The sequence below is a fragment of the Myotis lucifugus genome, unplaced genomic scaffold (genome assembly GCF_000147115.1).
Source record: "Myotis lucifugus unplaced genomic scaffold, Myoluc2.0 scaffold_25, whole genome shotgun sequence".
Taxonomy (NCBI): domain Eukaryota; kingdom Metazoa; phylum Chordata; class Mammalia; order Chiroptera; family Vespertilionidae; genus Myotis; species Myotis lucifugus.
The window spans coordinates 4,324,186-4,342,765 of NW_005871073.1; the positions used below are offsets into that span (position 1 = coordinate 4,324,186).

The 18,580-nt window shown below is 36.4% G+C and overlaps 1 protein-coding gene, 1 non-coding gene and 1 pseudogene across 3 annotated transcripts in view; 1 reads left to right on the forward strand and 2 right to left on the reverse strand.

Annotated features, from left to right (window-relative positions):
- DNAJB4 (DnaJ heat shock protein family (Hsp40) member B4) overlaps nt 1–18,580 on the forward strand; it is a 42,971-nt gene that overhangs the window by 15,797 nt on the left and 8,594 nt on the right. The window contains exons 1-2 of one of the 2 annotated variants that reach the window (XM_006086113.3): nt 15,805–15,883; nt 16,009–16,296. The exons of the other annotated variant lie outside the window; for it this stretch is intronic. Of the exons in view, the coding sequence (XP_006086175.1) occupies nt 16,086–16,296 (211 nt within the window). The 5' untranslated portion in view covers nt 15,805–15,883; nt 16,009–16,085. Of the gene's footprint in view, nt 1–15,804; nt 15,884–16,008; nt 16,297–18,580 lie in introns of those variants that run through there. 2 annotated transcript variants of the gene reach the window in all.
- LOC111825423 lies at nt 2,019–2,125 on the reverse strand. The gene has a single exon (XR_002828577.1). It is a non-coding gene; the product is annotated as a U6 spliceosomal RNA (small nuclear RNA).
- LOC102432811 lies at nt 3,268–4,265 on the reverse strand (annotated as a pseudogene).

Below are 18,580 nucleotides of genomic sequence, written 5' to 3' on the forward strand. Positions count from 1 at the left end.
GTACTTTCAGGGTACATTTGATTTTGGGAAACAGCCAAAGTCATTTATGGCCAGGAGTAGTGAGTCAAGCTGGACAGTATAGAGGTATGATTATTAAAGTCTTCTTCAACCTTTTAAAACACATGCCCCCTCCCCTTTGATAAACATCTTACTTCACTACCCTAAAGATTCTAATATATTTTCCTTAGTAGACACAGTCTGCAAGTTTTACTTTACCATCAGCCAGGCTAATGTTTTATAGTGAAAGCTGAGTGTTTATAGTAAAAAATTATAGTTTTTTAAAAGCTTGCTAGATATAATAAAATTTTATTGTGTTTAGTGTTTTTTAGTCTGCCCTCTTACTCCAGTCAAGAATAATTTTTAAAAAGCAGGGGTTGGCAAACATTTTCTGTTAAGGGCCAGACAGTAAATTGTTAGGTTTAGTGGGCCATACAGTCTTTGCTACTACTATCCAACTCCACCACTATATGGCAAAAGCAGCAATAGACAGTAGTTATTATTTTATATATTTACTAGAGGCCCAATGCACGAAATTCATGCAAGGGTCTTGGCCCCGGCCCGTGCCTGCTGTGCGGCCACGGCCGGGGGGGCCTCTGTTGCGGCCTCCGCCTGCCGCTGCCATGGCCCTCTGCTGCCTCTGCCACCTCTGCCACAGCCCCCTCCTGCTGCCGCCACGGCCCCCACCCGCCTGTGCCTCTGCCCCCGCCCGCTGCGGCATTGTCCGGAAGGAAGGACTCCTGGAAGGACGTCCAGTCTAATTATCATACTATGCTTTTATTATTATAGGTATTATTAACTCCTAAGGGCAGGGATCATGCCTTATACTGATGTATTCTTCAGGGCACATAACATAGTAGGGTCTCAATAACTGTTTCCTTGACTTACTGATTTAATCTAGATTAATAAAAAGGCTATATTTTAAAATATTAAAAACTCAAACAATTGAAACCCATCCATTTAAAATTGAATTATTGTAGAAATACTATTTTTCTCTTACTTATAAATGTCCTTCTTTAAGCAATTACAGTAGTTGGTGCTCATTGTATTTGGAATTAGGTCTCCTAATTTTAGAGTTATAAATAGTTGGAGAGTTAAACAAACTTGTTCAATCAGTTTATTGATTGGCTAAGAGCCTAACAGTTCTGTGAAACAGCAGCCTATTCCTCTCCTTTCCTGCTCACCTCTGTAATACAGACATTTTTTTTCTGTTACTATTTGTCTTACTATGAGGGGCTGTTGGTTTCACTTTGGCCACAGACTAATGCTAATCCCTTTCTCTGGTCAGGCAATTAAGTTTTCCAAGTGATTCTCATGGCTGCTTGTGAGAGGAGAAACTAATGCTAAGAACAAAGTGAAAATTACATAAATTTCTAATTTCCTAGTGTGTGTTTGTGTTTTTTACTTTTGATATTGTGAAAGTATGTATGGAGTGAGTTCGTGTAAGAACCAGTCCCACAACTTCCCTCTAAAAGTAAAATATTATTTCAAAAATTCCTCACAAGTATCTTTTTCTTGTAGACGAAAAGTGGAATACTATTTTACTTTATTTTTCAACTTTATTGAGATACTAGAGGCCTAGTGCATGAATTTGTGCACGGATAGGATCCCTAGGCCTGGATGGCGATCAGGGCCCATCAGGGCCTTCCAGCTGCTGGCCGTCCTTTCCCGGCTGCCGGCCGCTGCTGGGGCCTTCCTTCATTCCACACTGCCCCCCGGTGGTCAGCACAAGTCATAGCGAGCGATCGAACTCCCTGTCGAACTCCTGAGGGGACACTGCATATTAGCCTTTTATATATATAGATATTGACATGTAAAATTACAAGATACAGATGATGTATCATACAATTGTGCACTGGAAACCTATATAATTTATTAACCAATTAACCAATGTCACCCCAATGAATTTAATTTAAAAATTATAAGATATTTAAAGTGTACATTGTGATAATTTGATATATGTATAGATTCCACCCCTCTAGTTAACTAACACATCCACCACCTCATATATTTATCTTTTTTAAAATATGGAATGCTTCAGTAATTTGCATGTCATCTTTGGGCTGGGGCCATGCTAATCTTCTCCATGTCACTCCAATTATAGTAAATGGATGGCTGAAGTGAGTACTGTAATATTATTTTATAAATAAAAATAAACATTTCTTTAGAGTTCATCTGTTAGGATTTTTTCCTCCCTAAATGTGCATGTGAGAGACATATATGTGTGATATACTTCAGTTCATAGGTTGAAGTTTCTGAAAAATTGGATTTCAGCACTAATGATGAGAAGGAACCTCTTCATCTATCTATACTGGCTAATACAGTAGCCACTAGCTACATGAAGCTGTTAAGTACCTGATATGTGGCTCTCTGAATTGAGACATAATGTGAAGTGTAAAAATCACACTGGCTTCTGAAGACTTAGTATAAAAACAAGAATATAAAGTAGCTTCCTGATAATTTTTTTATTGATTACATGTTGCAATGATAATATCCTGGGTTAAATAAAATACATTATTAAAATTAATTTCACATTTCTTTTTACTTTTATTAAAATGTGGATTCTAGAAATGTTTAAGCTATATATATGTTTTGCATTTGTAGCTTTATATTTCTGTTGGACAGCACTGCTCTACATTCTGTGATCTTTCAACATAAAGTGTATAATCAAATATCAATTTACAAGATCCATTTAAAATGACCTAGGCCCTGGCTGGTGTGGGGCTCAGTTGATTGAGTGTCATCCTATGCACCAAAAAGGTCGCCATTCGATTCCTGGTCAGGGCAAATACCCAGGTTTTAGGTTCAGTCCTGGTTGGTTTGTGTGTGGGTGGCAACCAGTCGATGTTTCTCACACTGATGTTTCTCTTCATCTCTGTCTAAAATAAAAAAACATACTTTAAAAAAGGAGATGATAAAGAAAATGACCTAGAAATTCTATAATTTCTTTTGGCTCTTATTAAATATGGAAAAGTACTGTAGCGAATGCTTTATTTTAACCAATTCCAAAATGCTAGGAAAGTATGAGATTAGTTCACTGTACATTCACTAACATTCTGGTAAGCTTTTTAGTGACTTCTTGTAAAAGAGGGTAAAGAAGAAGGGCAGGTTGTTACAGTGCTACTTTATTAGAATACATTTTATTTTTTATTTGTTTCAAGTCTCCAATTCTTTTATTTATTCACTGTAATTCCAAGATTTTAGTAGTATTGATAAAATCCAAGGCCATCTTATTTTTGAAGTGTGATATCAGTGAGCGCTCACCATTCCTTAACGGTCAAGTCTGTTTACAACTTCCCCAACCATAGCAATGAAGTTTTTATTGTCTTGGAGATTAGCTCAAATAACACTGTACAGTCTGTTCATATATGAGTCATTGGTGTCCAGTGTAGGTGTCTCTCCACTTCCAGATAAGGGCATGCTGGCAAAGCTGCTGGTTAACACCTGCTGCAGGATCTCCAGGTGCTGTTGTAAGACAGTGTTGGCGGCTTCGCTCCTGGATCACATTCACTTCCAGCTTCTCCACTGCTGTGCGCACGCTCTCCATGTGCTTCTGCAGGGCTCCATTCCTTCTTCAAACTCCATGTTGCATTTGTGAAGCTCTGCCTCCCGAGCTTTGCTGTGGCTCAGGAATTCCTCTGTAAATATAGGGATGTCAAAAACAGACCGTTTCTTCTGTTTGTTTTTCATGATCATGAGTGGCCTGTCTGGCTGCATTTTGCCTTTGAGATTTGCCTTTCTGGTCCTGGTTTTCCTACTGAAAACCTTGTAGGCCTCAGTCTTCTGATACTGCTCCAGTTCCTTCATGTAACGCTCCTTATCTCTATCGGCTTCATCAAAGTAGCGCTGTTTTTCTTAACATTCATTGCCTAACATTCTCGTGATTTCTGGAAATGGGACTTCTGTTCTCTTTGATCAAAGCTGTTCTCGACGCTTATTCATGAGCGGAACATATCTGGTAAGGGGGGATTTGGGTGTATTGCTGTCTCAAAGAGGTGTCTTCCTCTTTCTTCCTTTGGACCACCTTTCTGGTTTACATCTTTGCTTTGTTCACTGCCTTCTGCAGTGTCTGAAGGCCCATTCTGAAGCAATTGACCTTGGGAGAGATCCTCCACAAATTCTGGATTGTTGGTAGATGATGTGGCTCCACTACCATATGGAATCTCTGGGTGGGTTAGCCGTGTTGTAGCCAGATCACTACTTTCCTTGGAGCCATCCTCCTCTGCATAAAGGGGAGGCAGGGTGGAACTAGTCATCCAAGTTTCCATCTCTCTGCCGATAGGGTTAGTCAGGGGCCTGGAGCTAAAGAAAGTTCCCTGCACAGAGGACAATTCTCTGAGCCTCTCTGAATCGCATTCACTCTTCTCCGGTGTCTCACAGCTTGAGAAAAATTCCTCCGCAGCACTTTATTATTATGTCCTTTCTTTCCGTTTACCTTATCGTCATAAACACTTTCCCATAGGCAACGTCTATTAACACAATAACACAAAGTTGTTTCGGTGAGGAGAAAAATGAAATATCGGGATACATTTTAATATCACCACAGAATACACGAATTCTACACTTCCAAAAAGGAAATGATTTTTTTTTTAAACATAAAATATTGCCAGGTCCGGCGTGGCTCAGTGGTTGAGCATGGACCCATGAACCAAGAGGTCACAGTTGGATTCCTGGTTAGGGCATATGCCCTAGTTGCCCGGTCGATCCCCAGTAGGGGGCGGGCAAGAGGCAGCCGAGCAATGATGATGTTTCTATCTCTCCCTCTTCCTTCTTCTCTCTGAAATAAGTAAAAACATATTTTTTAAAAATAAAATATTTCTGATACCTGGATATTCCCAGTAACTCCAATAATTTTCATAAATGTATTAAAGCAATTTTAATTTTTTAAAAGGCATGTACTTTTACATTTTTTAAAATTTCATTTTAAATCTTTTTTGTAAAGACTATTAAATCAATAAAATTAAATGTGTATATTTTATTACAGTGCTTTGTGCAGGAGAGTATAAAATCAATCAATGACAGTATCAAATCTTGAACACTTTGGGAATTATTAATATAACTATAGTGATAAAGTACTGGGAAATTTAGATGTTATAGACAATTAGTGCAAAGAGAATTAAAACTGATAAAGCCCTTCTTCCTATCAGTCTTTTTAGGTTAGTTAGTTTGACATCTTTTATTGGTGCTCTTGAAAGTTTACAAATATTGATGAAACATTGTTAAGAACCCTTTACTGAGAGAACCAAAAAGTAATTTCATTAGCTTCAAAATAAATTGGTATTAAAGAAATGAAGTGAGCTTTTAAAATTCATTTCAAAGACCTAATGAATTAGCCCTTTTGGAAAAACATGAAAGAGCAGTCATTAAGTAAAAAAATGACATTCAAAACTTTCAACAATCTGACCATAACTTTTTTTTTTTGTCAGCTTTCTAAGGAGAGCCTATTTAAGTTCTGTGCTTTAATCTGACCAATCCTTTTGCTGTATCAAATAGATTTTATACTTTTTTGCCTTTGGACTTTGTGTTCTTGGTCCAAATTGCAGATTCCCCAAACCCCCATAACCTTGCTCTCTTTCTTTCTAAGTTCTATCAATCTTTCAAGATCATTGAGCATCCTTATAACCAGTATTTTGAACACTGCATCTGGTAGATTGCTTGTCTCCTTTTTGTTTAGTTCCTTTTTTGAAGTTTTCTTCTGTTTTTTTGTTTGTTTGTTTCGATTTGTTTTCATTTAGGACTCCCTGTGTTTGTTTCTACGTACTAGGTAGAGCTGCTTGCTGTGTGTCACAGTCTTGGTAGAGTGGCCTTAATGTGTTGGGTGTCCTGTGGGGCCCAGTGGAGCTTTCTCCCTGTCACCTAAGCAGGTGCTCCAGGTGTGCCTCCGTGTTGCTTGTGCGTGCCCCCTCTTGTTGTAGTTGAGTCTTTTTAAAAAAATATATTTTATTATTGATTTTTTTTACAGAGAAGAAGGGAGAGGGATAGAGAGTTAGAAACATCGACCAGCTGCCTCCTGCACACCTCCTATGGGGATGTGCCGGCAACCAAGGTACATGCCCTTGACTGGAATCGAACCTGGGATCCTTCAGTCCGCAGGCTGACGCTCTATCCACTGAGCCAAACTGGTTAGGGCTGTAGTTGAGTCTTGAATGCTGTTAGCACGTCAATGTGAGGTATTGATTCTCAGGCTGATTGGTTCTGAGGACTGGCCGTGACTACAGTGGAGGAACTGTTGTGCAGGGACTGATCCTATGGAGCAGGCGTCACTTTAGCAGGGCTCTGATGCCTGCCACATCTGCCCTTTAAATATGTTGTTTGTGGACGTGGTTGGACGTGGTGATCTGGTGAGGTCCTCCATGTCACTCAGTCACAATCTGGTTTTCACAGCCAAAAGTTATGGGGACTTCTCTTCCTGGCACTGGAGCCCTGAGCTGGGGAGCCTGGGTTGGTGCCAGGATGTCTCACTCCTCAGGGAGGACCTCTGCAGCTGAGATATCCCTCTGGTTTTTAACCACCACACCAGCCCATTCTGAGTCTTCGCCCCTTCATACCAGTCTTAATGTGGTTTCTTCAGTATATCCCTTGTTATAGGGACTTCAGGCTAGACTTCAAACAGTTCTCAATGATGGTTATCCTGCAGTTTAGTTGGAATTTTGATGTGGTCATGGGAGGAGGTGAGTAAAGTGTTTACCTACTCATCATCAAGACCAGAGCCTTTTTCCATTTATTTTTAAAAATTAAATTTTTAAGTAGATTATTTTTTTAGAGCAGTTTCCAGTTCTCTGCAAATTGAGTGGAAGATTTAGAGATTCCCCATGTACCTCCTGCCTCCACACATGGTTAGCCCCTTCCCCCCTTACCAACACCTCCCACTAGATGGAACATTTGTTTACAATTGATGAGCTTACATTGATACATCATCACCCAGAGTTCATAATTTACATTAGGGTTCACACTTGGTGTTGAACATTCTGTGGATTTGGGCAAATGTAAAATGACATGAGCCCACCATTTCAGTATTAGGTAGAGTAGTTTGCCCTAAAAATCCCTCTGTTCCCCACCTATTTATTCTTCTCTGCCCACTCACCGCTGGCAACCACTGATATTTTTACTGTCTCCATAGTTTCACCTTTTCCAGAATGTATACTTTTTAGACTGGCTTCTTTCACTTATTTAGCAATATGCATTTAGATTTCTTCCATGTCTTTTCATGGCTTGAAAACTTGTTCTTTTTAGTGCTGAACAATATTCCATTGTTGGATGTACTACAGTTTATCTATTCACCTACTGAAGGACATCTTGATTGCTTCCAAGTTTTGGCAATTATGAATAAAGCTGTTATAAACATTCATATGCAGGTTTTTGTGTGGACGTAAGTTTTCAACTCCTTTGATAAGTAACAAGGAGTGTCATTGTTGGATAGTATGATAAGTCTATGTTTATTTTTTAATTTAAAATTTTTTTGTTAATCTTCACCTGAGGATATTTTCCCATTGATTTTTAGAGAGAGTGGAAGGGGAGGGAAGAAACAGAAAGAGAGAAACAATGATGTGAGAGAGACATCGATTGGTTGCCTCCTGTATCCACCCTGACCAGGATGGATCCTGCAACTAAGATATGTGCCCTTGACCAGAATCGAACCTGAGACCCTTCAGTCCGAGGGCCAATGCTCTATCCACTGAGCCAAACCAGCGAGGGTGGTCTATGTTTGTTTTTGTAAGAAAACACCAAACTGTCTTCCAAAGTGGCTATACCATTTTGCATTCCCACCAGAAATGAATGAGAAATCCTATTCCTATTCCTATGCCAGCATTTAGTATTACCAATGTTCTGGATTTTCGCCATTTTAATAGGTGTGTAGGGATATCTCATTTTAATATTCATCTTCCTGATGACATGACATGAAGAATCATTTTGTTTTATTATTTTAAAAATATATTTTTATTGATTTCAGAGAGGAAGGGAGAGGGAGAGAGAGAGAGAGAAACACCAATGATAAGAGAGAATCATTGATCGACTGCCTCCTACACTCCCCACATAGGATCAAGCCCACAACCTAGGTATATGCCCTGACCAAGAATTGAACTGTGACCTCCTGGCTCATAGGTCTATGCTCAACCACTGAGCCACCGCGGCTGAGCTGGAGAGTCATTTTATATGCTTATTTGCCATCTGTATATCTTTGGTGAGATGTCTGTTAAGATATTTGGCCCATGTTTTAATTGACTTGTTTTCTAATTGTTGAGTTCTAAGAGTTCTTTATATATTTTGGATAACAGTTTTTTATTGGATGACTTCTGAATTATTTTCTCCATCTGTGGCTTGTCTTTTCATTCTATTGACAGTGTCTTTCTCAGCAGAAAAGTTTAATTTTAATGAAGTCCAGCTTATCAGTTCTTTCATGAAGTACGCCTTTGGTATTATATTTAAAAAGTAATTGTCACCCCTGGCTGAGTGGCTCAGTTGGTTGGAGCGTCAACCTATACACCAAAAGTTGTGGGTTCAATCCCCGGTCTGTGCACATAGGGGAGGCACCCAATAGATGTTTTCTCACATGGATGCCTTTCTCTCTCTGTCTCTCACTCCCTTCCTCTCTCTAAAATTAATAAACATCAACATATCCTTGGGTGAAGATTAAAAAAAAGTCATTGCAGCCCTGGCTGGTGTTCTCAATGTTTAGAGCATTGGCTTGTGCACCAAATGGTCACAGGTTTGATTCCCAGTCAAGGGCACATATGTACCTGGGTTACAGGTTTGATCCCTAGCACCTGTCGGGACACATGTGGGAGACAACCAATCAATGTGTCTCACATAGATGTTTCTCTCTCTCTCTTTCTCCTCCTCCTACTCCCTTCCTCCCTTCTTCACACGCTCTCTCTAAAAAAATAAATAAAAAAAAATCAATGGGAAAAAATATCCTTGGGTAAAGATTAATACATGAAAAAAGTCATTGCTAAACCCAAGGTCATTTAGATTTTTCCTATGTTCTAGAAGTTTTGCATTTTATTTTTAGGTTTGTAGATCCATTTTGAGTTAATTTCTGTGAAGGGTATAATTTAAAGTCTGTGTCTAGATTTATTTCTTTGCAAGTGGATGTCCAGTTGTTCCAGTGCTATTTATATTTAGCCTTTGCTCCTTTGTCAAAGATCAGTTGACTATACTGGTAATTATGGGTCTATTTCTGGATTCCCTATTCTCTTCCATTGATCTATTTGCCTATTCTTTCACCAATACCACACTGTTTTGATTACTGTATTTGAAACACAAAGCACTTGAAATACAATGAATGCACCTGAAATACAAATGAATATATTTTCAATACAGTGAATACTACCTATGTGAAGTTTTAATACTACCTATGTGAAGTTTTAATGATGAAATTTGAATAGAGTCAAGATGGGTAAGTAGCAAATATTAACTGGAATATTTGGAAGGACAGGTTTTTTTTTTTGTGTGTGTATCTGTATGCGTGTAAAAAGGATATTTTGTGCCCTAACTCGTTTGGCTCAGTGGATAGAGCGTTGTTGGCCTGCGGACTCAAGGGTCCCAGGTTTGATTCTGGTCAAGGGTATGTACCTTGGTTGTGGGCACATACCCAGTAGGGAGTGTGCAGGAGGCAGCTGATCGATGTTTCTAACTCTCTATCCCTCTCCCTTCCTCTCTGTAAAAAAAATCAATAAAAATATTTTTTAAAAAAGGATATTTTGCTATACATATTGTATAGTAATATTTTTTCTAAAATTTTTGTTTCATATGATGAAATCATTGTCATCACAGTGGATAACACTTCCATAGTCCTCACTATGTGCCAGTCACATGTAAGTGCATCATACATTTCTCTCATTTAATTCTCACAACAACCCTATGAAGTTAGTATTAATATTAATTTCATTTGAGAGATAAGGAACCTGAAGCACAGAGAAGTGAAATCCAAGGCCACACAGCTAGTAAGTGGTATTGCCAGGATTCTAACCCAGATTGTCTGGCTCCAAAGTCTGTGCTTTTAACAACACTATCAATATTCCCTGGTGCCATCTTAGCAAGTTTTACAACTACTGTTACATACTTATATTTGAGATTATATTCAATATCTAAAGTACTATTAACAAGGAATAAAAGAACCTCAGTTTTCTTATTCTTGATAAGAAGTAGCAGGGAATGGAAGTCATAATTTTTTAAAACCAATCACTGAGAAATTTCAGGACTAAATTTACTCATTTAAGAATTAATTATTGCCGAAACCAGTTTGGCTCAGTGGATGGAGCGTCGGCCTGCGGACTGAAGGGTCCCAGGTTCAATTCCGGTCAGGGGCATGTACCTGGGTTGCGGGCACATCCCCAGTGGGAGATGTGCAGGAGGCAGCTGGTCGATGTTTCTCTCTCATCGATGTTTCTAACTATCTCTCTCCCTTCCTCTCTGTAAAAAGTCAATAAAATATATTAAAAAAAAAGAATTAATTATTGACAGAAAAGTTTTCAATAGGAACATAGGTAAAATATTAGAAGTCATTTGTCTTTGAGTATTTAAGTATGATGATCTGAGTTTTAATAGTGATCTTTTTTCTGAAGCTCTAGAAGGCATGTTGCCTTTCACTATACTAATTTATTATAAACTGAGAAATGATTTGTGAGTTGGAGAAAGAAAACATTTTTATTGTATATGAATAAAGCCAAAGTAGAAGGTTAAGATAGCATTAGTTGAATGACTAGTAATATACTTTTAGTTTTTTGTGATTAAAATTATCTTTAGCTCTCATCTAAATATATTTAATATTTACTTTTTTATTTTATATTTAGTATTTGAACTATGATTATAAAATAAAAATCTCATAGTTTTATAAAAATAATTTTTCTATATTTATAATAAGCCAAATAAGGAAGTTTTGTAAAGTTATAAAAAACAAAATATAGTATCATTAAAATTTTTACTTAATCCTGGCCCATGCATGGCTCTCTTAAATAGAGTGACACTTTCCCCCTAAATATATTATTAAGCACAAAAAGTTTGTTGCTATTAACTTTGATAAACAAAGTAATAAACAGACTTAAGATTTCTGATTTGGTTGAAAAAAATGAAAATGATTTCTTTTTTAAAAAATATTTTATTGATTTTTTTACAGAGAGGAAGGGAGAGGGATAGAGAGCTAGAAACATCAATGAGAGAGAAACATCAATCAGCTGTCTCCTGCACACCTACTGGGTATGTGCCCACAACCAAGGTACATGCCCTTGACCGGAATCGAACCTGGGACCCTTCAGTCTGCAGGCCGACGCTCTATCCACTGAGCCAAACTGGTTGGGGCTGAAAAATCATTTCTTTAAAATATATTGTAACTTGCTTTCAGTCACAGATGACCTATTCTCAGCATGAGAACTTGACCTTAATATAAACTGTAAATATTGAGAAGAATCTGATTCTTTGTAACTTTCTTTTAATAATTGTGTTTTCATGGAATAATCTCATCAGTGTTTGAGTAGTAAGGTAAAAATTTAAAAATACAAACATGGCCCAGCCAACGTGGCTCAGTGTTTGAGCGCCGACCTATGAAACAGGAGGTCACAGTTCAATTCCTGGTCAGGGCATATGCCCAGGTTTTGGGCTCAATCCCCTGTGTGGGGCATGCAGGAGGCAGCCATTCAAAGATTGATGTTTCTATCTATCTCTACCTCTGCCTTCCTTTCTGAAATAAAAAAATATATATATTTAAAAAAATACAAACACTAGTTTCATCTTTGTTAAAAATATAGCAGACTAGCTCTGGCTGCTGTGGCTCGGTTGGTTGGGTGTCATTCAGTGCACCGAAAGGTTGGCAATTTGATTCCTGGTAAGGGCACATGCCCGGGTTGCAGGCTCTATCCCCAGGTAGGGGGTGTACAGGAGGCATCCGATCAATGTTTCACTCCCACATTGATGTTTCTCTCTCTCTCTCCCTCTCCCTTCCTCTCTAAAATAATCAATGAAAGATACTTTAAATAGCTATAAAGGAGCCTTAAAGGCATTTAAGGAAAAAAATAAGTTATAAACTCTAGCTAGATTTTTTTCTCAAATTTTCTGTCACACATACACATACCTATAATCCTATATAATAAAGAGGTAATATGCAAATTGACCATCACTCCAACACACAAGATGGCCGCCCCATGTGGTCAAAGATGGCCACCACAAGATGGCCAACAGGAGAGGGCAGTTGTGGGTGATCAGACCAGCATGGGAGGGCAGTTGGGAGGGACCAGGCCTGCAGGGGAGAACAGTTGGGGGCGACCAGGCCTGCAGGGGAGGACAGTTGGGGGTGACCAGGCCTGCAGGGGAGGGCAGTTGGGGGTGACCAGGCCAGCAGGAGAGGGCAGTTGGGGGCAATCGGGTCGGCAGGGGAGGGCAGTTAGGGGCAATTAGGCCAGCGGGGAGCAGTTAGGCGTCGATCAGGCTGGCAGGGGAGTGGTTAGGGGACGATCAGGCTGGCAGGCAGAAGCGGTTAGGGGCAATCAGGCAGGCAGGCATGCAAGCGGTTGGGAGCCAGCAGTCCCAGATTTTGAGAGGGATGTCCAACTGTCCGAGACAGCAGTCAGATATCCCTCAAGGGGTCCCAGATTGGAGAGGGTGCAGGCTGGGCTGAGGGACACACCCTGCCCATGCACGAATTTTGTGCACTGGGCCTCTAGTATCAAATAAGCAGGGATTTATGTGATTTCTAAATAATGTTGCAAATAGACTCTATTTTAGGTTTCCTTTTTCCTTTTCATTTTGAAAACAATTAATTGAGTTTTATTCACATTTTTTTCTGCTCCATTTTCCCAAAAGGCTGCCACTACTGTTCCCTTTATATATTCTATTTTTTTTTTTAAACGTTTGGCCTTTACAGAGTGATTTTGCCCTTCTTTTCACATACAGCATTCTTACCTTTTTTAAAAAAAATATATTTTATTGATATTTTACAGAGAGGAAGGGAGAGAGATAGAGAGCTCGAAACATCGATGAGAGAGAAACATCGATCAGCCGCCTCCTACTGGGGATGTGCCCGCAACCCAGGCACATGCCCTCAACCGGAATCGAACCTGGGACCTTTCAGTCCGCAGGCCGACGCTCTATCCACTGAGCCAAACCGGTTTTGGCGATATATTCTATTTTTGTTATGATAATTATTTACAGGGATGATAATTGCTTGCCTCCTCCACCCCCCAAAAAACCCCACATTTATCTCATGCAAACTTGGATGACGAATATTTAATGTAAAGTGATTGTGTATGGAAATTTCAACTAAGTGAATGTAAGTGTGAAATGTCTCTAAAATATTATGTAGTTTAAAAATGGTCATACTGACCCATTACCCTATTGCATCTAATTGCAATGAGTATATTTGTATATATAATCATTTTATCCTATGAATTACTTTCTAAGGACAAATTTCCAAGTATGTTATATACAGGGATTTAAAACCACTTTTAATAACTGTTCCCAAATATTTGAAAGAATTATTTACAAAGCTATTACCCGCCCTCGCCGGTGTAACTCAGTTGGAGCACCGAGAGGTAGCTAGTTTGATTCCCAGTCAGGGCATATGCCTGGGTTGTGGGTCTCCAGTAGGGGGATTCATGCTGCTCTCTCACATTGATGTTTCTCTCCCTTTGTCCTTCTCCCTTCCTCTGTCTCTAAAAATCAATAAAAATATTTTTTAAAACTATAAGCGTACAAGTATCTGGTCATTTTGTCAAAAGCTACTAGGTTATTTTATTATTTGAAGTCTTAAAAATTATAATTGCTTCCTTATTAACTTGAAATTTTCAAGTTGAGGTGAATTCTGGCCTTTTGACTTTACCACTATTATTCTTTTATGTGTTTAAGATATTTGAAGAACTATGAAAATCCTTTTATCACCCTTCTCTATGTATGGAGAGCCTGATTTCTTTTCATTTGTTAATAAATAATTCATTTCTCAGAAATGTGAAAAACCTAGTCTTTGGGTTTTAAAATCATTAAATATGCCAAGTCCTTATAATATTTCTAGCTCTCTGAAAATTATCAAATCAGATGAAAATTTACTTTTTTTTCTTCTCAGTGTTACCCACCAGAATAATTTAGGCTTTTCGTAGATAGTAATGTCAGTGTTCCTTTGGTAATTAATTGTTGATCCCTACACTGGACTCCAATTTGCTTTTTTTTTTTTTTAAGTAGGAGTCTTAAAGTGACTTTGTATATTAGTACTGTTTTCTATGTATTTTTGAATTTGAAAATTTATCTTTTGACATTAAGTATTTCTTGATGGGACTAAAAATGTTGTTGAATATCTGACAAACCTCTATAACCTGTAACTAGGCTAGATTGATGTTATAAATTTCTAATGTCAAGGTGTTTTTAAAATAGAGAGTTTTGAGAAATAGGAAAGCTATCAGAATGCACAAAAATGGACATCTGAAAGAATTGCTGAATCATTAATGTAAAGCGATTTGGCATATACAGTAGGTGTTCCCATACCTTAAAAGGTTAACACATGATCATCACCTTTTCACTATACTCTAAACATTATGTACATTTACTTTTCTTCATAAATGTTCTTTTTTATTTTAAGTTTACAGACTTAAGATTATTAAGTATAAGGCTCTATGTAATTCTTTTTTCTATGCAATTCTTTTGACATTTTCTTATTAATCCATCTTTCAATATTATATTAGAAATCGGAACACTTTGAAAAGATTAGGAAACCATACAGGAAATAAGAGATTAGTTATATACATTTAAATTATGACTCATAAATATCCAAAATATATAAGAGCAGACATCAAAAGGGTATATAAGTGATATGACATAAAATTTGTTGATAAATATACCAAACTACAATAAATAAATAAACATATATTCCTAAGAAAAAAAGGATTAGAAGGAAATACACTAACATTTAGCAGGGAATTATCTAAAGTGGTATGATAGGGAGGTTTTTATTTTAATCTTTTTCCTTTCTGTTTCCCAAAATCTTTAACAATAATTTATATTTATAATTAGGGAAAATGTGTTCTTAAAAGAAAAAATATTTCTCATACTATTGCCCCAAAAATAGCATATCCATATTTTAAGCTGATCCAGTTAAGGTCTTGAAAGAAACATGAGTATTTACTGTTGGTAACCTGATACTTTTCTCCTCTCCGTCCTGCATCACAAAAGGTCTTCAGTGACTCTAAGGAATTAGAGGTGTCTCGTTCTATTTTAGTTGAAGTAACTAAAATCAGATATGATTTCATAAATATTAGTTTGCCAGAACTATTAACTTTTATTTATATAAAAAGACCATTTAAAATCATTAGCTAAAATAATATTTAAGTCCTCTAGTTATTTTTAAAATATTTTTTTGAAGTTTATGATATAGCCTTTTTACAATGTGAAATTTGTATATTGACTTCCTAGCATTTTGATTGATAAACCCCAGGAATTTTGAAAATGACACAAATTTTTTGAAAATTTTAATTTAGACAAACCATATTTTAGTATTGTATATCTTACACTTGAATAACTTGAAATTGAAGTGAAAATACCTAAAATAAGTACCCATGGGTACTTTTATTTGCATAATAAGTTTAACTTATTTTAACATAGGATGGCTAATAGCTATAATTATTTTTGTTACTTTTCACCTAGAATGGAGTATATCTTACACCGTAGTTATGACATTGTATGCTGAAATATTGGTGTCTTAATCTTCTTGGCCTCTTGAAAAGGATAAGTTTAACTTATTTTAACATAGGATGGCTAATAGCTATAATTATTTTTGTTACTTTTCACCTAGAATGGAGTAAATAAAAAAGTGACGTCCTGTAGCATTTGCTGTTCTAGAAAGTACAGAGACACGTAGTGAGAATGGGAGGATCTAGAAGGCTGTCTCTTGTGTAGTGTATATTTATCTGTAAGTGAGCTGTTGGGGAAGGAATTAAATACGGATATGCTGTCTGCTTGCTGCCTTAAGACAGCGAGGCTGAATTGCTAATTGCTTTAACTTTTAAAATACCCTGCTTGGTTTATTTTCCTTAGAATCCTTGTATTGCTAAGACTGGGGACGCAGTTTTCTTTCACAAAGGGAAATCTAAGTTCATTTCAAGGCATTCGAAATGGGGAAAGACTATTATTGCATTTTGGGAATTGAAAAAGGAGCGTCAGATGAAGATATTAAAAAGGCTTACCGAAAACAAGCCCTCAAATTTCATCCGGACAAGAACAAATCTCCTCAGGCAGAGGAAAAATTTAAAGAGGTCGCAGAAGCTTATGAAGTATTGAGTGATCCTAAAAAGAGAGAAATATATGATCAGTTTGGGGAGGAAGGTAAGAATTTGGTGTATATCTTTCTGTCTCTCCAGCTCTGTGTCTCTCTCTCTCTCTCTTTCCCTGTTCTCTCTCAGCTTTCTGGCTGTCATTAAATTAAATTATCAGACATATCAATGTAGAAAGATAAATAGATAAATAATGGATAAAAACAAAATTTTATCTCTGATGATATGAATGAATATTACATAGCTGTCAATCAAATATACTTTTTTTAAGATTTTGGCATTTTGTAATATCTGTATTCTACCACTAGATTTATATTGTTAACATTTATATTTGAAATGAAACCTTAAATTCTTATACACATTAATGAATTGTGTCAAAGGTCTTATGCAACCTGTTTTATTTTTTAATGAGTTTTCTGCCAGAACCAGTAAAGATCCTTCAATCATTTAAAATCTTAAGATTGGCAGTTCAAATTCTGGTTAGTTTCTATTTTATTCACAAAAAAGAAGTTTTTTGCCTTTCTTATAGCAAAGCCAGTTTAGCTTGAACAAGAGAAAGTCGTCTCTCTGAGAAGGCCTAGGCATTTAGCTCTAGTTGTTTTTGGCATTCCGCCTGGAGAGGAAAGAATTTTCCTGATGTCATAAAATACCAGAACAAGTTTTTAGCTTAATTGTAAACAGTAATTGTTGCCAAGAAAATGAGATCTCAGAAATACAATTTTTGACCTAAAATGGCCACTTAGCATAATTATTGATTTACTTTTAGGTAGCACTATTTCCTTTGAAATTTTACTGTCTAGCTATAGAGAAAAGCATGACAACTTCCTTTTCCTGTCCTTGCGGTACTTTTGTTTCTTGCATTGTGAGATCAGAAACTAGTTGAATACAGTAGATGAGATATTTTAAGATTATTTTATCACTCTAGATTTTAAATTAAGTTTGTCATCTCCATAGCTATAAAGTAAGTCTATTTTAAATTGCTAATTAACAACAACAAAAATACTTTAATTCCTACATTTTTAAAAATCAGAACTTAAAGTTATTTTATTTTCACCCAAAGTGTTCTCTTTTAAATTCTTATATATTATGAAAGTTTAAGTTATGAAAACTTTTTTGTTATGTCTTTGCATTCTTTATTGCATTTAATGTTAACTTTTTCTAATTAGAAATATATCCTAAAACAGTGAAAAGTGACTATTCATTTTAAGTTAAAAATTAAATTTAGATAAGCAGGGTGATTATTTATTAAGGCTTTTTTCTTTGTTTTATTTTTCTTTTTGATCTGAGTTGCCAAAAATAGCAGCTTTTGCTGCTAGCTTTGGTGTGATGAGGACCTGCATTGTCAGGTTCCTATAAAGTAAATATTGAAAAAGGCAAATAGTTGGCAGTTTAATCCTGCTTGCTCCTGTGGCCATACTACTCAAAATACTATGGTTTGGTTCATCATAAAAGCTAAGCAGGATTCTTAGGTACTACTAACAGTGTACTATTTCCAAAGAACTTATTTTGTAATTTTGTAAAGAAATCCATAAATAGAGGGGATAAATGGTGATGGAGGGAGACTTGACTTTTGGTGGTGAACACACAATATAATATGCAGATGATATATTATAAAATTTACACATGAAACCTATATAATTTTATTAACCAATCTCACCTCAGTAAAGTCAATTAAAAATTAAAAAAAAGAAATCCACAAATATAAATTTCCATGGAAAACCAGATACCCACTGCTTTACTCCACATCTCATTGATAACTGACTCAGCCATAGGACTGAGAATATTTGTCTTCAGAAATTTCAAGTCACCAAATAATACACATTTTTTTGGTTTAACATTACCTTTTAGTAGTATTTTTATTGAGTGATATTTCTCTAGTTTGATTTTTACTGATCGTCATCAGTGAGTGAATTTAAAAACAACACCAAAAAACAAACAAACAAACAAAAACTAAAGCGGGATTGTCTATGTACCCTGAATTTTTTTTTTCTTTTCGTTTTTCTTTTTGTTTTTTTTACCCTGAATTTTTGTTGTTGTTCTTGACTCAGATAATTTATATAAACAATAGGTAATAGTGAGGGGGGGAAATAAGTTTTTAAATAATATATTTTAAAGCTCTTCAATGCTTTAAAATATGTTATTCAGAAATACCATTCTCTAGTTATGCTACTTGAAAATAGTTAAAATAAAAGTTACTATATTTGATTCTTTTTTAAAAAAATCATTCTTTCTTTACAGAAAAGGATTATATTTGCCTTTTATTCAGAATGTCTCATTCTTTTTAAAAAAATCCCTTTGGGTATAGTACTGTGAAAATGTGGGAAAACATTTTTCTC